The sequence below is a fragment of the Balaenoptera borealis genome (assembly GCF_965194805.1).
Source record: "Balaenoptera borealis genome assembly, chromosome: 4".
NCBI lineage: Eukaryota > Metazoa > Chordata > Mammalia > Artiodactyla > Balaenopteridae > Balaenoptera > Balaenoptera borealis.
Window position 1 is genome coordinate 59391698 of NC_138861.1, and position 25668 is coordinate 59417365.

At 39.1% G+C, this 25668-nt stretch overlaps 1 protein-coding gene and 1 long non-coding RNA gene across 3 annotated transcripts in view; one reads left to right on the plus strand and one right to left on the minus strand.

Annotated features, from left to right (window-relative positions):
* The window catches only part of LOC309627970, a 749424-nt gene that overhangs the window by 188882 nt on the left and 534874 nt on the right, over positions 1–25668 (minus strand). The window lies entirely within an intron of this gene.
* LOC309627919 (uncharacterized protein) overlaps positions 1–25668 on the plus strand; it is a 56947-nt gene that overhangs the window by 7179 nt on the left and 24100 nt on the right. The window contains exon 2 of one of the 2 annotated variants that reach the window (XM_082390303.1): positions 23762–23923. The exons of the other annotated variant lie outside the window; for it this stretch is intronic. Coding sequence (XP_082246429.1) covers positions 23762–23923 — 162 coding nt within the window. The remainder of the gene's footprint in view (positions 1–23761; positions 23924–25668) is intronic. 2 annotated transcript variants of the gene reach the window in all.

Here is a 25668-nt window from a genome sequence, read left to right on the forward strand (position 1 = left end):
AAATATGTTTCCTACATACTTGGCCCTTAAATTGTTTTCTTTTATGTTTTAAAAATAATAGCTGATGGTTTTGATTTGTTCTTTAACTAATACTTGACACTTGTGAGGGGTGTTTTGTTTCTATATCCCAAGTGACGCCACAGTCTTAGTAGAAATCTGCCTTAGAGATTGATAGGGAATTCTTCCATCAGTCAATGTTAGGTCAGTGACAGTGATAAATCCATCATACTTGTCCTTCACTTTGATTTAGTTAAGACTCCACAGCATCATTTGGTCCCTCTTGTATAGCCTGGGATGCAGGGAACAGAGACAACTGTGGCTTCTGCTGTAGGCTGGAAAATGGGCACATTTCATTGTGCTGACTGATGCTGCCTACAGCTCCGAAGCCAGCATATACCATCTTTTTTTTTTTTTTAAAGGTTTAAGGGGGTGGGGCTGATGGCCGACTCTGGGAGGGCTCATGCATGCCAAGGAGTACTTCCCAAAACTTCTGCTGCAAGTGTCCTTGTCCCCACGGTGAGCCTAAGCCACCCCCCGCCTCTGCAGGAGACCCTCCAACACTAGTAGCTCCGATGGGGAGTTTAACAGTGCTGTTGATCCACATCACAGAGAAAAGTTCTTCAAGGTTGTTGGTCCCTGTCTCTCCCATGGCCTGCCCTCACCTCAGCTCTCACCCCTCCAAGTCAAGCTCTTTGCACTCTAATCTGAGGGAATAGCAGCATCTTGGATATCTTCCCAACAAGTCCTCTGAGAAAGGCCATGTGGCTGACAGGGTCTTTGTGCTCCAGCCGGGAGTCAAGCCTGTGCCTCTGAGGTAGGAGAGCCAAGTTCAGGACATTGGTCCCCCAGAGACCTCCCGGCTCCACGTAATATCAAATGGCGAAAAGTCTCCCAGAGATCTCCATCTCAATGCTAAGACCCAGTTCCACTCAATGACCAGCAAGCTACAGTGCTGGAAACCCCATGCCAAACAACTAGCAAGACAGGAATGCAACCCCACCCATCAACAGAGAGGCTGCCTAAAATCATAATAAGGTCACAGACACCCCAAAACACACCACGGGACGCGGTCCTGCCCACCAGAAAGACAAGATCCAGCCTCATCCACCAGAACACAGGCACCAGTCTCCTCCACCAGGAAGCCTACACAACTCAGTGAACCAACCTTAGCCACTGGGGGCAGACACCAAAAACAATGGGAACTACGAACCTGCAGCCTGTGAAAAGGAGACCCCAAACACAGTAAGTTAAGCAAAATGAGAAGACAGAGAAACACACAGCAGATGAAGGAGCAAGGTAAATACCCACCCGACCAAACAAATGAAGAGTAAATAGGCAGTCTACCTGAAAAAGAATTCAGAGTAATGATAGTAGAGATGATCCAAAATCTTGGAAATAGAATGGAGAAAATACAAGAAATGTTTAACAAGGACCTAGAAGAACTAAAGAGCAAACAAACAATGATGAACAACACAATAAATGAAATTAAAGATTCCCTAGAAGGAATCAATACCACAATAACTGAGGCAGAGGAATGGATAAGTGACCTGGAAGATAAAAGAGTGGAAATAACTACTGCAGAGCAGAATAAAGAAAAAAGAATTGAAGACAGTCTCAGAGACCTCTGGGACAACATTAAACACACCAACATTCGCATTATAGGGGTCCCAGAAGAAGAAGAGAAAAAGAAAGGGACTGAGAAAATATTTGAAGAGATTATAGTTGAAAACTTCCCTAATATGGGAAAGGAAATAGTCAATCAAGTCCAGGAAGTGCAGAGAGTCCCATACAGGATAAATCCAAGGAGAAACACCCTGAGACACATATTAATCAAACTATCAAAAATTAAATACAGATGTCCACTCTCACCACTATTATTCAACGTAGTTTTGGGAGTCATAGCCATGGCAATCAGAGAAGAAAAAGAAATAAAAGGAATACAAATTGGAAAAGAAGAAGTAAAACAGTCACTGTTTGCAGATGACATGATACTATACATAGAGAATCCTAAAAATGCCACCAGAAAACTACTAGAGCTAATCAATGAATTTGGTAAAGTTTCAGGATACAAAATTAATGCACAGAAATCTCTTGCATTCCTATACACTAACGATGAAAAATCTGAAAGAGAAATTGTGGAAACACTCCCATTTACCATTGCAACAAAAAGAATAAAATACCTAGGAATAAACCTACCTAGGGAGACAAAAGACCTGTATGCAGAAAACTATAAGACACTGATGAAAGAAATTAAAGATGATACAAATAGATGGAGAGATATACCATGTTCTTGGATTGGAAGAATCAATATTGTGAAAATGACTATACTACCCAAAGCAATCTACAGATTCAATGCAATCCCTATCAAATTACCAATGGCATTTTTTATGGAACTAGAACGAATCATCTTAAAATTTGTATGGAGACACAGAAGACCCCGAATAGCCAAAGGAGTCTTGAGGGAAAAAAACGGAGCTGGAGGAATCAGACTCCCTGACTTCAGACTATTACAAAGCTACAGTAATCAAGACAATATGGTACTGGCACAAAAACAGAAACATAGATCAATGGAACAAGATAGAAAGTCCAGAGATAAATCCACACACCTATGGTCAACTAATCTATGACAAAGGAGGCAAAGATATACAATGGAGAAAAGACAGTCTCTTCAATAAGTGGTGCTGGGAAAACTGGACAGCTACATGTGAAAGAATGAAATTAGAACACTCCCTAACACCATACACAAAAATAAACTCAAAATGGATTCGAGACCTAAATGTAAGACCGGACACTATAAAACTCTTAGAGGAAAACATAGGAAGAACACTCTTTGACATAAATCACAGCAAGATCTTTTTTGATCCACCTCCTAGAGTAATGGAAATAAAAACAAAAATAAACAAATGGGACCTAATGAAACTTAAAAGCTTTTGCACAGCAAAGGAAACCATAAACAAGACGAAAAGACAACCCTCAGAATGGGAGAGAATATTTGCAAATGAAGCAACTGACAAAGGATTAATCTCCAAAATATATAAACAGCTCATGCAGCTCAATATTAAAGAAACAAACAACCCAATCCAAAAATGGGCAGAAGACCTAAATAGACATTTCTCCAAAGAAGACATACAGATGGCCAAGCAGCACATGAAAAGGTGCTCAACATCACTAATTATTAGAGAAATGCAAATCAAAACCACAATGAGGTATCACCTCACACCAGTTAGAATGGCCATCATCAGAAAATCTACAAACAATAAATGCTGGAGAGGGTGTGGAGAAAAGGGAACCCTCCTGCACTGTTGGTGGGAATGTAAATTGATACAGCCACTATGGAGACCACTATGGAGGTTCCTTCAAAAACTAAAAATAGAAGTACCATACGACCCAGCAATCCCACTACTGGGCATATACCCTGAGAAAACCATAATTCAAAAAGAGTCATGTACCACAATGTTCGTTGCAGCTCTATTTACAAACCAGGATATGGAAGCAACCTAAGTGTCCATCGACAGATGAATGGATGAAGAAGATGTGGCACATATATGCAATGGAATATTACTCAGCCATAAAAAGAAACGAAACTGAGTTATTTGTAGCGAGGTGGATGGACCTAGAGACTGTCATACAGAGTAAAGTAAGTCAGAAAGAGGAAAAACAAATATCGTATGCTAACACATATATATGGAATCTAAAAAAAAAAAAAAAAAAAGGTTCTGAAGAACCTAGGGGCAGGACAGGAATAAAGACGCAGATGTAGATAATGGACTTGAGGACATGGGGAGGGGGAAGGGTAGGCTGGGACGAAGTGAGAGAATGGCATGGACTTATATATACTACCAAATGTAGAATAGATAGCTAGTGGGAAGCAGCTGCATAGCACAGGGAGGTCAACTCGGTGCTTTATGACCACCTAGAGGCGTGGGATAGGGAGGATGGGAGGGAGACGCAAGAGGGAGGAGATAGGGGGATCTATGTATATGTATAGCTGATTCACTTTGTTATACAGCAGAAACTAACACACCATTGTAAAGCAATTATACTCCAATAAAGATGTTAAAAAATAAATAAAAATAAAAAGTAAAGGTTTAAGGGAAGGGATTTGCTGGGTGCCGTTTATCACAGTCTTTCAAAGAGCATCTGTATTTGAAATAAAGGTAGGAAAATGGAGATGAGCATACCTGGCCTTGCACTATGAGTCAGTTTCCCAGCAAGATTTATGCTGGCAGACTTTGATTTTAAAACCCGTTGACTCCTCTATAGACCCATAGCCCACCACCTCACAATCACAGCCACCCCTGCCAGCTCCAGAACCTCCACCGTTTTCAATCTGACAACCATTATTTTGGCTACAGCATTGTCATCATCAATCCTGATATCACTTTAATTCAATTTTATTAAGAGCCTCATGACCAAAATTTTATGATGAAACTCTCTAAAATAGTAATAATAATAATATTGATTGTGTCCATTTTGCTTTATATAATTTAACTCATTTAATCCTCACAACAGCTTTTGAACTGAGTAATATTATTAACTGCATATTGTAGATATAGAAATTGAGGCTTGTGGAGTTAAGTAAGCTGTGCAAAGTCATATAGCTAGTATGTGATGGAACCTGGATTTTTAACCCAGGCCCAGAATCAGAATTTTTAGCCACTAATCTAAACAAAGATTTGTTCACTGAGAATACTTGGATTTGAAGTTTCAATAGCTTTGTCACCCACAAACATGCAAAAGCACTACTTTGGACAATAGCTAGTAAACTCATAAAGCGTATTTCCCTTTGAATTTGTCAAGCTAGAGTAAACTATGTATCAGGTACGAATGAACCCTGAACTATCAGTGGCTAAGCATTACAAAGGTTTGTTTCTTGCTCCCAGAAAGTCCAATGCCAAGTGCCTGGCACTCCAGGGCACTGCACCGCCCAAGAGCAGCGCAGGAATCCCAGCTCTCTGCAGGGTTGCTGGTGCAAGGGGAGGGAGCATGGAAAACCCACCTACTTTTAAGGACCTCAAATGGAGAGTGACACACTTCCTATCTGTTCACAGGCATTAGCCAGAACAAGGCACATGGTCCCAACCTAACCACGGCAGCTGGGATGTGTAGGAAGAGAAAGCACATGGAATGTTCGAGAGCACTACCATGTCTGTTGTATTGCTGGACAAACATAATCCATTCAAGTAAATAGTTGAGTCATAATTAATATATCCATAATTGGAATGCCAGGAGACCCGGAACAATTCTACTTTAGGAATCCAAGTCTCTTACTCATTTGTGACAATCCTTTTTTCATCTGAAAAGTGTACGGACTTGATAAACTCTCGTGGAATATTATAGTGTCCCAAGCCTTCGGCTGCTGCATTCCTAAGTGATGATTTATATAATTAACCATAAGGGGGAGGAAAGAAGGCATGAAATCTTCAAAGTCTTTCTATCTTGCTCTGTAATGTCACTTGCTACTCTGATATTTCTAGACATTGGAGAATAGAGGAAGTCCCACCTCTCAGAGTGCCACATGAGAAAAGAAGACTTCGAACTGGATCTCATCACTGTCATTTCTGTTTGGTATAAAAGAGGGAGACATGTCATCTAGCCTACAGGGAAGAAGAAACCAGGTTATGTCCACAGAGCTTGCTGAAGGGCAGACCTCTCTTTGTCCAACATTCCTGATTTGGTGGAGTGGTCTTCACTTTTTAGCCTTTGGGAATAAATCAAGGAAAGAAATTTCACCAGCAGAAAGCTGAAAAGCTAGAACTGGAGATATTTGATTGTTATTTAATATTATTTTGAGTAGAGAATAAAAAGCACTGTGTTATAAATCTCTCTGACTAATAGCCTAAGTCTTTTATTCACTGCCTTAAACTAGATCCTGGCAAAGTGAAAGGAGTTGACTCTATACTTTGGGTAAATAAAAGACACTGGAAGTTCTCAGCGTGCTTCCCAGTCTTTGTGGACAGTGCCATGGAGGGCAGAGCTGCTGTGCTTACACTCAAGCCATCTCAAGGTCAGGCTGCACTGGTTTCTGATCTGACCCTCTGAGAAACCACCCATGTTCTTATGTCCCACACCTCAGTCCTGGGTGCTCTGCTAAATGAAGAAGGCATGAGCCTCCAAGCTTTGCCCCAGGGCTAGAGCCACTTCTCTTGGCTCAAATTTAGCAACTTTAAATACTGGCATCCTTCCAAAAAAAGATACAGTGTAATCTAGACTAAATGTGCCCTGCTTATCTCTCAAATAGATAGGTGACTTGTTGCACTGCTTGTAGTTTTTCTGCTGTGGTTGCTACCTCTCAAAGTTTCTTTCCTGGAGATGGAGATTTGGAGAATGCATAGTTCCTCATCATCCCATCCCTGCTCCTTGTGATCGTTCCCATTTGGTTGGCTGGCTAGGCCACAGAACTACTTTGTGTGCTGTGAAAACATCTCACGGTACAAACTATTTTCAGGAAGATAAGTTCCCCATGCACGGTCATGTACTTAAACTAGCTCGCTGTCTTTATCTTCAGGCTCTTCTCTCTAGCCATCACATATTACCTTTTCCAGTTACTCTGTAATAGCTTTATTTTCTCTTTCACCATCAAACCCTTCTTCCAGAATTGCACAAAAGAGTCTCCTGTCCTCTGTCTTGTTTACTCCTGGCCCATCCAGTCAGGTTTATTCTCAAGAGAAGTGCTCTGACTATGGCAATCTCTTCTCTAAGAAGTGCCTTAAACACACTCACATTTATTTACAATATATAAACATTATATTGTTAAATGATAAGCTTATTTCATCTATCTTTGTTGTGAGTCAGTCTTAGGTTATGTCTGTACCTATGATAGAACTACTTGAACTCTTTAAACACTGTAAATGTAATCAGAGAGAATAGAAATAAACTCTGTACTTGGCAGGGTGGAGGTCCCTGTAAATAGGAAACTGGGTAAATATTATTATGTAGAAATGAACGACCTAAGCTTGAAAGGAAGGTCCAGGAACTGAAATAGACAGAGGAAGCATTCTTCCTTAATGTCCAATGAAGCTGAAAGAGAAAAAATTTCTTTTTCTCTTTCAGCTTCATTGAGGTATAATTCACAAACAAAATCATAAGATAAAGTGTACAAGGTGATGATTTGATGATTAAACTCATGGAAACAGAGAGCATTAAAAGTGGCTGCCAGGGTCTGGGGAGTGGGGGAGATGGGGAGAGCTTAGTAAAAGGGCACAAACTTTCAGTAAATAAATAAATTCATCTTATAAATAAAACTTTTTATTTATAAGATGAATAAAATCTGAGGATCTAGTGTATAACATTAGACTGCAGTGATAACACTGTTGTATAATAGAAATAATTTTAATTAGGTTTCAGAATAGGAATGTGGGAAGACTAGTGATGGAAATTGGGGATATGTAAGGAGCTGAGCTAAGAAAAATACAAGTATAATTAAGACTGAGAAATAAAATAATAAACTAGGAAAACTGATTTAAAAAGTTTAGCTGTGTCCAGCTAGTTTAAGCACCAGACTGGATACTCAATAGTAGTATTTTTGCAAGTAAGTTAAATTTTTTATTCTGTCAGTTTCTATCACTCTGTTTGCCTAATATGAAGCCCCAGGAGCAAATGAAAACAAAGCCCCTCATTATAAACTTTAAAGTGGGCTTAAGAAGAAGTATCAAACTTGTCTCTCACACATGACTAGGGCTGACCAAGGGCAGATAAGACCATGGCCATGTGTGCAATCAGCTCGTGAACCAGCCCCTCTACAGCATGATTGAGGCCATGGACATTCCTGGGATTGAGCCAGTAACGAAGCCAAGTACTTAAACAGTACAGGTCCATTTGTGAGAAAATCCCAGTTGGAGGAATTCTTTAGTGACTACTTTGCCACCATGTATGTGAATATATCATAAGTACTGTGAAATAGTTATTTCATTAAAGTTATTATTGCCTTTACTGTAGGTCTTTTCGCTGGATCTAGTTTTGTATTCCTGTTGGTTACGGGGCAGTTCTAAGCTTCAAAAATTACTCTGGAAGAGAAGAATGTTCTCCCTCTCCCCTTGTCATTTCATTTCCCTAAAACCAGGATCCTTTAGTTTACTAACGAGGGATTCTTTTTCTGCAACAGGAAGATTAGTTAACTGACTCAGTCATATTTTCCCATAAATGGCAACATGAGCTGTCCTGAGATTTATTTTTAGATACTAGATTCGTCTTAGAATGTGAGTTCTGCACTGTGGGAAAGAATGACATGACCCTGCTAAGATGTGAACCCTGCTTTCTGTTGCCACGGTTACCATTTGATCATCCTAACTTACATACTCAGAGTCCAAATGAATAAATCTAAATAACAGCCTCTATAGAAGACAGGAGTCAAACTACAAAATACGTCATCCTTTATATGAGCAAATATGAACCATGCATGGACTGTAGGACAAAAATGCCTGCAGAACAAAAAAGACCACCTAGGGCTTCCCGGGTGGCGCAGTGGTTGAGAATCTGCCTGCCAATGCAGGGGACACGGGTTCGAGCCCTGGTCTGGGAAGATCCCACATGCCGCGGAGCAACTGGGCCCGTGAGCCACAACTACTGAGCCTGCGCGTCTGGAGCCTGTGCTCCGCAACAAGAGAGGCCACGATAGTGAGAGGCCTGCGCACCGCGATGAAGAGTGGCCCCCGCTTGCCGCAACTAGAGAAAGCCGTCGCACAGAAACGAAGACCCAACACAGCCAAAAATAAAATTAATTAAAAAAAAAAAAAAAAAAGACCACCTAGAGGGGTGGGATAGGGAGGGTGGGAGGGAGGGAGACGCAAGAGGGAAGAGTTATGGGAACATATGTATATGTATAACTGATTCACTTTGTTATAAAGCAGAAACTAACACACCATTGTAAAGCAATTATACTCCAATAAAGATGTTAAAAAAAAAAAAAAAAAGGAGCAGGGATACGTTTTGCCAGAAAATGCAAGATTTGGATTGGTCTTTACAATTTATTGTTTAGGAAATGTAGGTTTCAGAACTGCTTAGTACAAGTAAAAATATGATAATAAATGCAGCAGACCAAATGTTTTAGGAATGGGCCATATGGAGCATTTTTACCTGTATCTTGTTGCATTTTAAGCATCTAGCCCAATATCTTGTTATCTGGATGACCACACTGGCATCCTGTTTCCTTTGCATTCCTTATTAAAAATATTAAACTGAAAATGGAATAAAAATAGACTTTATTAAAAGCTATAAACATGATCTGAAAATATGCTAATTCTAAAACATCTGAAGCATGACCACCATTTCATGATCATTCATTCAGTCCTTATCTTTTGTGAGCATGACTCTATGACATCAATAGCAAGATTCTTATTCTCTCAAAGCTAGTTTTCATGGAAATGAATTGAAAAAAAAGGATATAGATATATACATATTTATACGTATAACTAAATCACTTTGCTATACACCTGAACCTAGCACAATACTGTAAATCAACTATACTTCAATTTAAAAAAAAAATGAAAGAGAAAGGGAGCTGCAAAAAAAGCGCCTAGCAAAGTGGATAGTGGATAGTGGATATTCAATAAATAATGGTTATGAAAAAACCCTACTTTTTAGTGATTAAATTTCAGGAAAAGAAAATAATCATGAATACAACTCATCCCCTTCCCCCAATAAATAGCTACTTATAAGGAAGCAGTCAAATTTTTTTTTTAAAGATTGATTTATTGATTGATTGATTGCTATGTTGGGTCTTCTTTTCTGTGCTAGGGCTTTCTCTAGTTGCGGCAAGCGGGGGCCACTCTTCATCGCGGTGCGCAGGCCTCTCACTATCGTAGCCTCTCTTTTTGCGGGGCACAGGCTCCAGACGCGCAGGCTCAGTAGTTGTGGCTCACGGGCCTAGTTGCTCTGCGGCATGTGGGATCTTCCCAGACCAGGGCTCGAACCCGTGTCCCCTGCATTAGCAGGCAGACTCTCAACCACTGCGCCACCAGGGAAGCCCAGCAGTCAAATTTTTACCCACACAATTTGTCATGTTGAAGAGATCATCACCTAACATTCACCGTGCCCCTTGCAGTGGAAGCGCGGAGTCTTAACAACTGGACCACCAGGGAAATCCCCCTAACATTCTTATTTTACAAAGCAAACCTTACCTCTTAGTGGCAATCATCACAAAGTTTCATATTTGAATATATTTTACAGTTTAGGTTCTTCTTTGAACCTAGTGCTCGCTAGGCAAGAAGATAAGTTGAGAGTACAAATTCTGCTTTTCTGAGATGACAAACTTTTGAATTCCCCTCTGTTTCAGGGATGATGGAAGTGCTTGTTGGCAAACGCTTTGAGTAGACTGGCCCCATTCTGCATGACTTGTTTTCTACGACATTAGCATGAATTCATGCACGTCAGGCTGTGCTAACGATGGAGTTTAGATGAGTAAGGGCCTTGGTTTCTCTTGAAGGGAGGGGTTCAGTCCTAGAACACAGGTTGCAGGCTGATCCACGATTTCCTTTCACTGGGTTTAATGGCTTTCATTCAGGAAGCAGTGGTGCTGGACAGTTCCCTTCTGAACAAGCAATGAGAGGCCAGGACCAGGTCCAGGATCTGGGGTCATAATGATAAAAAAGGTGGTGTTATTGTGGTCTGGGACAATAACTTTCTCCTTTGATTCATCTTCCATTTCAAGTTGAAATGATATTTTAAAATTTTTATCTGACACTGATCTATTTTTGCAGTCCTGTTGAATAATAAAACATTTGAATGTTGGAGCTAGGACTTTTGAAACAGTGCCAGTTGTTTCTGGAGTGGTCAGGAAATGAGATTTCTCAATTCAAGCTCAGGTTGCCCTATTGTCCAGAGCACTCAACCCACATACACCACCGGCCTTCTCCAGGGCAGTGATTCCACCATTCCTTTGGGTTTGGCATAGCTGTTCCAGGACCATTTTGTGTGTGTGTGTGTGTGTGCACGTGCGTGTGCGCTCGTGTGTGTGTGTGTCTAGAAATCTGAATTTTAACAAGCATATCAGGTATTTCCAATGCAGACGGTAACTGAGAAACAGTGACATTTGAAGAACGAGCTTCTTTTGCATTTGTCTATTCTGTCAAGGAGATTGTTCCAGTTATTATTGCTGTGCAACACACCACCCCAAAATGTACTGGCATAATACAGCTATTTTATTACAATCCTGGATTCTGGGATTCAGAGATTCAAACGGGCACAGCAGAGACAACCTTTCTCTGTTCCGTGATATCTGGGCCTCCACTAGTGAGATTTGAAGGCTGGAGGTGACTCTACTGCTTTGGGCTGGAATCATTTGAAGTCTTCTTCATTCACATTCCTGGTAGTTGATGAAGGCTGTTGGCTAAGACCTCAACAGGGCTGTTGGCTGAAACACCTTCATATGGCCTCTCCATGTATCTCTTCATAGGATAGTTTGGGTTTCCTCACAGCATGGCAGGTGAATTCTAAGAGTGAATATCCCAAGAGAGAACAAAGTGGGAGTGTGTGTTATTTTTACAACCTAGCTTGGAAGTCACATAATATCACTTTTATCATACGCCATCAGGTTGAGGGAGTTACAAGATCTGTCCAGGTTCATGGACTGTCAAGAGGACATTATAAGAAACCATGAGGGATGGGAGTATTGTGGCTATCTTTGGAAGATAAAATCTGCCATTGAGACCAATCATTTAATGGAAAACTATCGAAAAATTAGTAAAGACAAATAGAAGCTCAATATAGTTGAAAACATTATAATAGAACACTTTTTTTGCTGTGAATAAGTTAAAATCTCTTCACCCAGATGAATTACATCCTATGGTACTAAGAAAACTCACAAATCATATTACTGAGACATATGAAAAATAAGAGCCACTGGCAAACTGGGAAGTTAGTACATATCATTCTGTCCACAGGAGGAAAAAGATGGACTTGATAAATGGCAGGACAAATAAGATTCTAGAGTCTAGTAAATTAAGGGCTAGATTTTCAAAATCCAGGCTAAAGATGACATATAAATCTGCTACAAGTGTGCTACCACTTTCTTACTTTGTATATCCATGGAAGATATTGCAAAATAATCAGATCATGGCATCCCTGACTGCTGTGTTTGGACCAGACCTAGAATCATTGTCAAAATTATGCTCTAGGCAGTCACAGCCAATTAATTGTTATTGATACATGAGTTAAAACCTACTTCTTATTTAGAAGCAAAAAGTTGAGGTTCCTAGATCCCAGTATCATTTCAGTAAAAGTAAATCATGTTGTACCAATTTTATTTATTTTTTCTTTATAAAAATTATCAGACAGACTAAGTTACTATGATAGACATGGTGTCCTTTGGCCTGTATGAAGGAATTTGACACATTCTTGCTCATGATGGTCTTGTAGAAAAAATGGGAAACCACTAGTTGAATGTAACGACAATGGAAGAGACCAGTTATTGGTATGACAACCCCTCACAAAAATGTGATGGCTCCAACTTGGTTGGAACATTCTTGTGTGTTCAACATTTTGTAAAATCAAAGACTTGAAAAATCTAAGGGTATACTAATCACATTTAGAGATGATATGAAGGTGGAGGAGACCAAATAGGTTGCATGACAGAATAAGAATTCAAAAATATCTTGATATGTTGCATCCAACAAGATGAAATTCAACAGGATATATAGTCTTGCATCTGTTTCCCCCCAAAAAATACAGAACATATAAGCTTGACTTTGCAACAGCATGTATAAGGAATACTTCTGTATTTTAACTGAGCAAGATCAAATCGACCATGTGAAATGATCTCCAAAAATGTTTGTTGAAGTTCTTTCTGGAACAAAGATGGTAATAATTCTATTCTCTAATTCCTTACTCAGATCACAATTGGGAGAGTTCATTCTGTGGTGAACACTCCAGTTTAAAGAGGTATAGAAAAATCATAGTATTAGCCAGGATTTGTGTTCCCTGGAGAAGAGAAAACTCAAGATATTTCATATAAATTTAAGTCATAATATATGCAGATCATTGTGCTAAGAATTTTACTTTTAAAACCTAATTTTTTATTTTATTTATTTATTTTAAATTAATTAATTTATTTAATTTTCTTTTTTTTGGGCTGCATTGGGTCTTCGTTGCTGCGCATGGGCTTTCTCTAGTTGTGGCGAGCGGGGGCTGCTCTTCATTCTGGCGCACGGGCTTCTCCTTGTGGTGGCTTCTCTTGCTGTGGAGTGTGGGCTCTAGGCATACGGGCTTCTCCTTGTGGTGGCTTCTCTTGTTGTGGAGTGTGGGCTCTAGGCATACGGGCTTCAGTAGTTGTGGCATGCAGGCTCAGTAGTTGTGGCCCGTGGCTCTAGAGTGCAGGCTCAGTAGTTGTGGTGCACAGGCTTTGTTGCTCCGCGGCATGTGGGATCTTCCCAGACCAGGGCTTGAACCCACGTCCCCTGTATTGGTAGGTGGATTCTTAACCACTGCGCCACCAGGGAAGTCCCAGGGAAGAGTTAGTGTAAATTCACTCTTACACTAATCCTGTAAGGCAGGTATTATTCTGACCATTGTATAGATGAGGAAACGGAATCACAGTGTTTAAATAAAGTATAATAGCTTTAAATAGCTATAAAGTGGAAGAGCCAGGATTCTAACACAAGTCTGTGCCCCGCCGAGTCATCAGAACATCTGTGACAGTGGTTCACAAAATTCTAGCACACATATGCATCTTATGAGGATCTTGTATAAAAATGCAGATTTTCAGACCCAGATGTTCTGAGTCAGTAGGTCTTGGATAATTTTCTTGAAAATATTTCAGCATATTTTCTTGAAAATATTTCAGCATAGACTGTGTGATATGAACATGTATGTATGATTTAGTTTTAATCTAGACCCTTGTTGTGGTTAGTTGTCTTAATCAGAAATATATACTCCAGTGTCATTAGCTAACATTTAATCAAAGGTCCACAAACCAGAGGAATTAAGTTATATTCACCTCCAGTGAATATGAGAAATTCTGTTATTTGACTAATGAATATCAGAACTGGGTATTTCTTGATGAATTATTAGTTTTCATTATATGTGGATTTTCTGGCAGTATCATAGAGACCCTCACAACCTTGCATACATGGGCCATAAAGCTATAGCAGGCCCAGCAGTCTGCATCGTCAGAAATGGCACCCAGAGCTTGACTCCTCAATGGCCTGTTTCAGCTACTAATTTGGAGACTTCCTGGTCTCCTGACTCTGACTAGATAGTTGGCTGAATCCTGCTTCCTTTGCCTCCAGTGAACTGTCCATGAAATGTTTGGTCGGAGCTCTTAGAGGAAGGAATTGAGAGCTGGAACTCCATTGGGTTTTGCCATATGGGTGGTGTGATTGTCACATGTTTGCTGAGAAATGTGTGTGTCAGGATTCAGTCAAACTTGCTTTCAGGGGGTTGTGGAGATGAAACCCATAACTTTCACCTATAACTAAGTGTCCGTGTTTACCAAAAATCCTGTGACAAATGTGTGCATAACTAAGTTGCTCAGGATCTGAATTATTAGAAGCAAGTTAGATGATTCTGATTTGAGAAGCACTGAGTTATATCTCTTGTTTAAATGGAGGACCAATGAATATTTGGTAGTGGGACGTGGGAGTGTGTCAAACATTGGATGAAGGCCAGATCTTTCTTTTTTAAAAAGTCCTTTATAATCTTGAGATTTAATCAATTAAAAAAAAAGAGATTTAGTAAAAAGTACTTGTTTTGTTTGGTAAAAAGAAGAAAGCTTTGTGATCCTCCACATCTGCTTAAAGCCCCAGAGCCAGATAAAGTTTTCTGAGTGCTTCTGACTGAACCACTGCCCCTATCTATGCTCCAATGAACTTTGCAAAGTCCCTGTAATTTCAAAAGCAAACACAATTAAGTGAATCATATGCTTTGTTTTTTTGAAAAATTACTTTCCTATCTTAAAGTGATATCAGGAAGCTAGATATATCTGGTGAAAAATAATGTGTTTCATTAAAATGCTGTGCTTATGATTCTATCATGATTGTTTGTGCTTGAAATTATGTTAAGTATGATATTTCAAGGCTAGTCTAGAAAAAAACCATGACCTATCATTATTTTTGCAAATTTCTCATGATGAAAAAGCATTGGTATTCTTTTTGGAATAAATCTTACAGGAACAGATAACATCGATTTTTGAAATATTTAAGCCTATTCCTTCATACTCAGACAATAAATGAAATGAAAATAATATGCCTTACATATAACCGGAACTGTATTAATGTTTGTGGACAAGCTTTTTGATATAGAGCAAGTGAAGGAAGTATTAAATGTGGCAAAAGTTGAACAGGAACATAGAAATGATATTACAAAACTAGTGTGTGGAGCTTCTGAATACAAAAGAATATAGAAGCTTCTGAATCTTGAGATATTAATGACTAGGAAGAGATTTTAGTGTAGAAAACAAAATCATTAGGGAAGACACCCCTTCAACCTAGATGGAAAAATGACAGTAGCTGAAAGCCAAGGAGGCCATTTTCTGCCTGGGAATTTGTATTGAAGAGAGAAAGGGAATCATTAAACCAATAGCGGGGGTTCTTCAAATTTTAAAGTGGTGCCCTTTGTTTTCACAAGATCACATCAAGCTTGTTTGTATCTCAGCATTGTTCAGTAGCAAATGAGGTCATGTTTATCAGAGACAGTGCAGAGTTTTATGGTGGCCAGTAAGCAATCAAAAGAGGATAAATTACATTGCACATAGTTTTAGTATGTGTAATGATAAATTGAGTTATTTGGCTATCAAAATCTAACATGGAATCTAGTTCCGTCATGATTGATGAACCTGAACACTCCATGGACTTCTCAAATCCTACAGATGGTGGTGACTACATACTGTTTTGTAACTGTTTCTTCCATGTGGCTTTCTTTAATAATATTTACTGCTCCTAGAAAAAAATGTACATTGAAAAAGACATCCTTTCTTTTCAGGAAAGAGTAAAGGCTGCTAATTTGATACAACAGATTACCCAGCTTGTTGATATTTGTTAAATATACAAATTTTATATCTGATTATACATTTGATGCCAAATAAACTACTCAATTTAGTTTGATGATTAAAAGCATGCCGGTTATTTGGTGACATGAAAATCAAACAACAATTTGAATAAAATATTCATTTCTTAATCAGTTGCTTGGGTTTTTCCCTTCTAAAATTGTAAGTTGTATTAAAGAACTTCCTGTTTTGTGTGTTGCAGTTTCCCCAGAGAGCAGAACATTAAGAACAAGAATAGTTTAACAGTGAAAAGAGACCGGAAAATGAGTGGGTGTTGTATGTGTACTATGTCAAGAAGATAGCAGAAATGCTGGTTAGCTTTCTTGATTTATAGTGAACAAAATATGCTGCTTAATCACACTATTGTGTAGAGTATTTCTTTAACCCGTCATGACTTTAATGATGAGCATACTATTTGCCTTAAATTTTTTGTCTTTCAAATTATTTCTTTGTTCATCTCATAGCATGTTATGTTTAATAGACGCTAGGTTTGTGTTTTTTGTTTTTTTTCTTATTAGTCATCAATTTTATACACATCAGTGTATACATGTCAATCCCAATCGCCCAATTCATCACACCACCATTCCCACCCTCCTGCAGCTTTCCCCCCTTAGTGTCCATACGTTTGTTCTCTACATCTGTGTCTCAACTTCTGCCCTGCAAACCGGTTCATCTGTACCATTTTTCTAGGTTCAACATACAGGCGTTAACATACGATATTTGTTTTTCTCTTTCTGACTTACTTCACTCTGTATGACAGTCTCTAGATCCATCCACGTCTCAACAAATGACCCAATTTCGTTCCTTTTTATGGCTAAGTAATATTCCATTGTGTATATGTACCACAACTTCTTTATCCATTTGTCTGTTGATGGGCATTTAGGTTGCTTCCATGACCTGGCTATTGTAAATAGTGCTGCAATGAACATTGGGGTGCATGTGTCTTTTAGAATTATGGTTTTCTCTGGGTATATGCCCAGTAGTGGGATTGCTGGTTCATATGGTAATTCTATTTTTAGTTTTTTAAGGAACCTCCATACTGTTCTCCACAGTGGCTGTATCATTTTACATTCCCACCAACAGTGCAAGAGGGTTCCCTTTTCTCCACACCCTCTCCAACATTTGTTGTTAGTGGATTTTCTGATGATGCCCATTCTAACTGGTGTGAGGTGATACCTCATTGTAGTTTTGATTTGCATTTCTCTAATAATTAGTGATGTTGAGCAGCTTTTCATGTGCTTCTTGGCCATCTGTATGTCTTCTTTGGAGAAATGTCTATTTAGGTCTTCTGCCCTTTTTTGGATTGGGTTGTTTGATTGTTTAATATTGAGCTGCATGAGCTGTTTATATATTTTGGAGATTAATCCTTTGTCCGTTGATTCATTTGCAAATATTTTCTCCCATTCTGAGGGTTGTCTTTTTGTCTTGTTTATGGTTTCCTTTGCTGTGCAAAAGCTTTGAAGTTTCATTAGGTCCCATTTGTTTATTTTTGTTTTTATTTCCATTACTCTAGGAGGTGGTTCAAAAAAGATCTTGCTGTGATTTATGTCAAAGAGTGTTCTTCCTATGTTTTTCTCTAAGAGTTTTATAGTGTTTGGTCTTACATTTAGGTCTTAAATCCATTTTGAGTTTATTTTTGTGTATGGTGTTAGGGAGTGTTCTAATTTCATTCTTTTATATGTAGCTGTCCAGTTTTCCCAGCACCACTTATTGAAGAAACTGTCTTTTCTCCATTGTATATCGTTGCCTCCTTTGTAGTAGATTAGTTGACCATAGGTGCGTGGGTTTATCTCTGGGCTTTCTATCTTGTTCCATTGATCTATGTTTCTGTTTTTGCGCCAGTACCATATTGTCTTGATTACTGTAGCTTTGTAGTATAGTCTGAAGTCAGGGAGTCTGATTCCTCCAGCTCTGTTTTTTTCCCTCGAGACTGCTTTGGCTATTCGAGGTCTTTTGTGTCTCCATACAAATTTTAAGATTTTTTGTTCTAGTTCCATAAAAAATGCCGTTGGTAATTTGATAGGGATTGCATTGAATCTGTAGATTGCTTTGGGTAGTATAGTCATTTTCACAATATTGATTCTTCCAATCCAAGAACATGGTATATCTCTCCACCTGTTGGTATCATCTTTAATTTCTTTCATCAGTGTCTTATAGTTTTCTGCATACAGGTCTTTTGTCTCCCTTGGTAGGTTTATTATTAGGTATTTTATTCTTTTTGTTCCAATGGTAAATGGAAGTGTTTCCTTAATTTCTCTTTCAGATTTTTCATCATTAGTATATAGGAATGCAAGAGATTTCTGTGCATTAATTTTGTATCCTGAAACTTTACCAAATTCATTGATTAGCTCTAGTAGTTTTCTGGTGGCATCTTTAGGATTCTCTATGTATAATATCATGTCATCTGCAAACAGTGACAGTTTTACTTCTTCTTTTCCATTTTGTATTCCTTTTATTTCTTTTTCTTCTCTGATTGCTGTGGCTATGACTTCCAAAACTATGTTGAAAAATAGTGGTGAGAGTGGACATCCTTGTCTTGTTCCTCATCTTAGAGGAAATGCTTTCAGTTTCTCACCATTGAGAATGATGTTTGCTGTGGGTTTGTTGTATATGGCCTTTATTATGTTGAGGTAGGTTCCCTCTATGCCCACTTTCTGGAGAGTTTTTATCATAAATGTGTGTTAAATTTTGTCAAAAGCTTTTTCTGTATCTATTGAGATGATCATATGGTTTTTCTTCTTCAAGTTGTTAATATGGTGTATCACATTGATTGATTTGTGTATATTGAAGAATCCTTGCATCCCTGGGATAAATCCCACTTGATCGTGGTGTATGATCATTTTAATGTGCTGTTGGATTCTGTTTGCTAGTATTTTGTTGAGGATTTTTGCATCTATATTCATCAGTGATATTGGTCTGTAATTTTCTCTTTTTGTAGTATCTTTCTCTGGTTTTGGTATCAGGGTGATGGTGGCCTCATAGTATGAGTTTGGGAGTGTTCCTTCCTCTGCAATTTTTTGGAAGAGTTTGAGAAGGATGGGTGTTAGCTCTTCTCTAAATGTTTGATAGAATTCACCTGTGAAGCCATCTGGTCCTGGACTTTCGTTTGTTGGAAGATTTTTAATCACAGTTTCAATTTCATTACTTGTGATTGTTCTGTTCATATTTTCTATTACTTCCTGGTTCAGTCTTGGAAGGTTATACCTTTCTAAGAATTTGTCCATTTCTTCCAGGTTGTCCATTCTATTGGCATAGAGTTGCTTGTAGTAGTCTCTTATGATGCTTTGTATTTCTGCGGTGTCTGTTGTAACTTCTCCTTTTTCATTTCTAATTTTATTGATTTGAGTCCTCTCCCTCTTTTTCTTGATGAGTCTGGCTAATGGTTTATCAATTTAGTTTATCTTCTCAAAGAACCAGCTTTTACTTTTATTGATCTTTGCTATTGTTTTCTTTGTTTCTATTTCATTTACCTCTGCTCTGATCTTTATGATTTCTCTCCTTCTGCCAATTTTGGGCTTTGTTTGTTCTTCTTTCTCTAGTTCCTTTAGGTGTAAAGTTAGATCGTTTATTTGTGATTTTTTTTGTTTCTTGAGGTAGGCTTGTATAGCTATAATCTTCCCTCTTAGAACTGCTTTTGCTGCATCCTATAGGTTTTGGATCGTCGTGTGTTCATTGTCATTTGTCTCTAAGTATTTTTTGATTTCCTCAGTGATCTCTTGGTTATTTAGTAATGTACTGTTTAGCCTCCATGTGTTTGTGTTTTTCACTTTTTTTCCCCTGTAATTCATTTCTAATCTCATAGCGTTGTGGTCAGAAAAGATGCTTGTATGATTTCAATTTTCTTAAATTTACTGAGGCTTGATTTGTGACCCAAGAGGTGATCTATCCTGGAGAACGTTCCGTGCGCACTTGAGAAGAAAGTGTAATCTGCTGTTTTTGGATGGAATGTCCTATAAATATCGATTAAATCTATGTGGTCTATTGTGTCATTTAAAGCTTCTGTTTCCTTATTTATTTTCATTTTGGATGATCTGTCCATTGGTGTAAGTGAGGTGTTAAAGTCCCCCACTATTATTGTGTTACTGTGAATTTCCTCTTTTACAGTTGTTAGCAGTTACCTTATGTATTGAGGTGCTCCTGTGTTGGGTGCATATATATTTATAATTGTTGTATCTTCTTCTTGGATTGATCCCTTGATCATTATGTAGTGGCCTTCCTTGTCTCTTGTAACATTCTTTATTTTAGAGTCTATTTTATCTGATATGAGTATTGCTACTCCAGCTTTCTTTTGATTTCCATTTGCATGGAATATCTTTTTCCATCCCCTCACTTTCAGTCTGTATGTGTTCCTAGGTCTGAAGTGGGTCTCTTGTAGACAGCATATATATGGGTCTTGTTTTTGTATCCATTCAGCAAGCCTGTGTCTTTTGGTTGGAGCATTTAATCCATTCACGTTTAAGGTAATTATCGATATGTATGTTCCTATGACCATTTTCTTAATTGTTTTGGGTTTGTTTTTGTAGGTCCTTTTCTCCTCTTGTGTTTCCCACTTAGAGAAGTTCCTTTAGCATTTGTTGTAGAGCTGGTTTGGTGGTGCTGAATTCTCTTAGCTTTTGCTTGTCTGTAAAGCTTTTGATTTCTCCATCAAATCTGAATGAAATCCTTGCCGGGTAGAGTAATCTTGGTTGTAGGTGCTTCCCTTTCATCACTTTAAGTATATCATGCCACTCCCTTCTGGCTTGTAGAGTTTCTGCTGAGAAATCAGCTGTTAACCTTATGGGAGTTCCCTTGTATATTATTTGTCATTTTTCCCTTGCTGTTTTCAATAATTTTTCTTTGTCTTTAATTTTTACAAATTTGATCACTATGTGTCTTGGAGTGTTTCTCCTTGTGTTTATCCTGTATGGGACTCACTGTGCTTCCTGGACTTGGGTGGCTATTTCCTTTCCCATGTTAGGGAAGTTTTCAACTATAATCTTTTCAAATATTTTCTCGGGTCCTTTCTCTCTCTCTTCTCCTTCTGGGACCCCTATAATGCGAATGTTGTTGTGTTTAATGTTTTCCCAGAGGTCTCTTAGGCTGTCTTCATTTCTTTTCATTCTTTTTTCTTTATTCTGTTCTGCAGCAGTGAATTCCACCATTCTGTCTTCCAGGTCACTTATCCGTTCTTCTGCCTCAGTTATTCTGCTATTGATTCCTTCTAGTGTAGTTTTCATTTCAGTTAGTGTATTGTTCATGTCTGTTTGTTTGTTCTTTAATTCTTCTAGGTCTTTGTTACACATTTCTTGCATCTTCTCGATCTTTGCCTCCATTCTTTTTCGAGGTCCTGGATCATAGTCACTATCATTATTCTGAATTCTTTTTCTGGAAGGTTGCCTAGTTGTTTTTCTGGGGTTTTAGTTTTTTTCTGGGGTTTTATCTTTTTCCTTCATTTGGTACATAGCCCTCTGCCTTTTCATCTCGTCTATCTTTCTGTGAATGTGGTTTTTGATCCACAGGCTGCAGGATTGTAGTTCTTCTTGCTTCTGGTTTCTGTTTTTTTTAATGGTATTTACAGAGACTATTTATGTAAATTCCCCTCTGCTATGGTAGCCTGATTCTTCACATGGCCCCTGCTGTTTCAATAGCTATGTAGACCAGGAGCAGCTCTGGAATCACTCAGCTGTTTAACTCACAGGGACTCTGGAGATGATCTTGTCCAACCCCATTTCATAGTTGGTGAAACAAAATGAAAGAGGTTGAATTACTTGGCTCGTGCTTTTTATTGGCAGACCTTGAGCTAGAGCCTGGTTTTGTCAGTCTCAATCCAATGATTTCTTTTTTTTTCCTCTTAAATGAAGCTTTTATTTTGAGATTGTTGTATATTCGCATGCAGTCATAAGAAATAGTAGAGATCCCTTGTATCCTTCACCCAGTTTCCCCCAGTGGTAACATCTTGCAAAGCTATAGTACAATAATACTATAATAGTGCTACAATAGTAGTATAATAGTACTACAATAGTACTATAGTGCAATGTTGCAACCAGGATATTGACCTTGATGCAGTCAAGATGTAGAATAGTTCTATCACAAGAATCCCTCATGCTGCTATTTTACAGCTACACCCACTTTCTCCTCCCGCCGCCCCCCCACCAACCCACTCATTAACTGTTGGCACTCACTCTAACCTCTTCTCCATTTGTATAATTTTGTCATTTCAAGAATGTTATATAACTGGAAACATACAGTATGTAATCTTTTGTGATTGACTTTTTCCCACTCAGCATAATACTCTGGGGATTCATCTAGAGTGTTGTGTGTATCAGTTTTTTTTATTGCTGAGGAGTAGGGAAGGACCACATCAATGCTTTTCTCACTGATGATTTCTCTTCCAGTTTTGCGGAATTCTCAGCCATTTCCACTTTCAAGGTTAAAAAACATATTTTTAAAGAAATAGTTCAATTTTGACAACCCTCCTTTTATGCTTTGAGAGCCTTAGGAAAAGTAACTGTAAAGAGAGCAGAGAGTACAAAGTGCCCCAGCTTCCTTGTTTTGTGGTAAGAGTGGGGAGGACTTCAGAGAGAGCCTCCAAACTTCAGAAAACGCTTCCTGATGGTATGATGAGAAGAGACCATGTTCATGTGAGGCAGTCTCCTCAGGGACCAACACCTCAGCTATTAAACAGGGCAATTCAATTGCAGATCCAATCCCCATGTCACAAAGGGGATTTGCAGGTGTCAATCATCATTACTGAAAGTGGAGTGTGGCCAGAAGACATGATTTAGCACCTTTCCACTCTCCAAATGTGCTGCGGGTTTTAATGACCTGAAATAGTTGAGATTTGGCTCCTGCCTTAAACTCTAAAGATAGGTTCATTAGGAAGGCAAGATGCTTGTAGGTGAAGAATGTATTTTAATTCTTGACTTAAATTTTAGTTCAACTCACAGTGAGCTGCATGATCTGTGTCCTGTGAACATTTGGAGGTATACTCAGAGGTCAGAAAAACTTCCAGAATTTCAGAACTGTCAATTAAGAGATGATAGGTCACAAAGCCATACCCCAACCTTTCTCCCTTCAGTGTTTTTATCTGTTCTAACCATCTGTGGATGACTTGAAGAAACAGTAGTGGAGGGAGGAAGAAGTGGTCTAGAGAATATTGCAATTAAAGTATGGGGTTGGGGGAGCACAGTTATTTGAAGAACTTTTTAGGTAAAAAGACAAAGACTTTGGAAACATAAAACAAGTAAAGGGGGGATATAATATAGCTTACAAAAATCTGATAGACAATTTTTAAGAAACTGTTTCTTAATGTAAAGTGAGGTACCCATTTGGTGTGAACCCAAGAAAGTTTGGGAATGAAAGGGTGGGGACGTCGGGAGCATGGGAGAGAGCCTTGTGCAGGGCATGAGGGACTCTTCTGGCTAAGTTGGGTAGATCTCAGGCACTAGAAAGGACTAGAAAGAATCAGAAGGAAAATACTGATTCATTTGGATTTTAATTTTCACATCAGCAGTTTTAATTTGAAGTTGCCTGTCTGAGAGAGGCCAATAGATTTTCCTGCCAGTGCTGTGAAATCCGTTGTGAAGCTGAAGGGGTAATCTGAAAGGTATTAAAAAATGAACAGCTTAGAGAATCATTTCTGTAACTTCTGTAACTTCAGAAATAATTATCCTCCTTCAGAAAGCTAGGCTGCTTGTATCCCCGCCTGCTCTGATTTCAGATGCCGTCCCTGTGGTATGGGCTGGCTTTGAATTTTGCCCATAAACACTTAGACATGATTTTTATGTAACTTGTCCCTCTCTCTAGGGTCCCTCACTCCCAGAGGCCTGTGCTCATAAAAGTCAAGTCCATTCTTCCTGGAGTACAAAGTCACAACATAGGAGGTCTCGGCTGCTTGTTGGTTGGGGCAGCTGGGTGTGATGTTTCAGGAGATTATTACAAATTCCCTGGCACTGTCCACATTGAATGGTAAGTATGAAGGGTTCACCCAACTCCCCTCTGAGAGTCTGCTTCAAATTATTCTATCCTCACCCTCCCAGAAGTCCAAGTGCGCCACTTCTGGGCCCCCCAGGCGGCTGCTGTGGAATTGCTGCTGAATATTTACACAGTTTCTGTCTTCAGGCTTCAGATTTAACAGCAAAGCTTGTTGGTTTGGTAAAGCACCCTAGAGAAATCGGTGTTCTCCAGAGGTTCATTCTAGGGTCAGGTAGGCTAGGTAAATCCTCCAGGTAAAGAAGATGATGCAGAGGAGAATGGAGTGAAATGAATGGCTTCTCTGGGGGTGCCTTCAGCCCCAGCTCCTGGCATTGCAAGTGTAGAAAGGAACTGGTGCTAGTTTCCCAAAGAAGTTTATATTTGCCCAGTCTCCCAGGTAGGGATGGGAGCTCATGGCTGAAGGAATTTTGAATTGATGGATGCCATCTGCTTGAAAAAACAGTCCCTCTTCCACCCCTTCCAGCACCGATTTTTCACTTTTCCTTGCTCTCAGTGTCTTTTTATGGGGAAGAGGGGCTTAAAAGAAACAGCATAGAGATTAAGAGCATAAACTCGAATAAACCAGACTCCTTGGGTTTGAAACCAAGCTTTGCCACTTACCTTGTGCCCCTAACCTAACTATTCAATGCCCTAGTTTTTCCTCATCTGTAAAGTAGGAATAATAATACTTATTTCATTGGTTTTTATAAAGATTAAGTAAGTTTATAAATATATTCCAATTAGCTATTACTGTATAATAACTCCAAGTTTAGTGTGTTAGAACAAGAACACTCCTTTTATTTTGTTGCACATGGTTCTAGCAGTTGATTGGGCTCAGCTGCATCACTGAGGGTCTGTTTTGCAGTTGCAGTCAGATGGCGGCTGGGGCTGGAGTCACCTTGACCTCAGCTGGGGCTGTTGGTTGGAATACTTCCGTCTGGAGCCTCCATGTGGTTTGGGCTTCCTTGCAGCATGGAGACTGGGTTCCAAGGGCAAGTGTTCCAATAGACCTACATGGAAGGTGTATCGCCTTTAATGAATTAGCCTCAGAACTCACATGGTGTCACTTCTTCCATATGCCTTTGAATGAAGTAGCCATAAAGGTCCATTCTGGTTCAAGGCGAAAGGTCACAGATCCTACCACTGAATAGGAGGCGTGTCAGCATCACTCTGCAAGAAGAGTATAGGAGATGGGGTACATAGTGGTAGCCATCTTTCAAAAAACCAATATGCTACAGAATGTAGGCCACGTAGAACAGTGTCTGGTTCAGGTGACTGCTCAGTAAGCATTTGTTATCATCATTTACTGGATTCCCAAATGGGACACCTAATCATATCTTATCCCAGCCTCATTTCTGAGGAAAATTTGGGGAAAGTTACACTTAGCCCTGTGGTTCTAATGATGCTACTACATACTTGTGTCTAGGGTTACGTGAGGGGGAACTCCTGGGTCTGAGGCTATTGTATTCTTTGGCAGTAAACCTGGAGGTGAAGGATGAGGAAGAAATTCAAGGCAGCCTGGAAAATGTGTCTGGGTCATTTGGTCATAGCATGATGAACGGCGATGTAGGAAAGCAAGTCCATTTCACCCCAGAACAGGTCACCTATAACTATCCAAGTGACTCAGCATAATTAAGCTCCAGAAGGAGCTGACTACAGTCCCACCCTCATGTTCACTGAGGCTTGTAAGCTTAGGATAAAGTTGAGTAAAATTTTCCTTGGCACTGTGCAGCATGTCT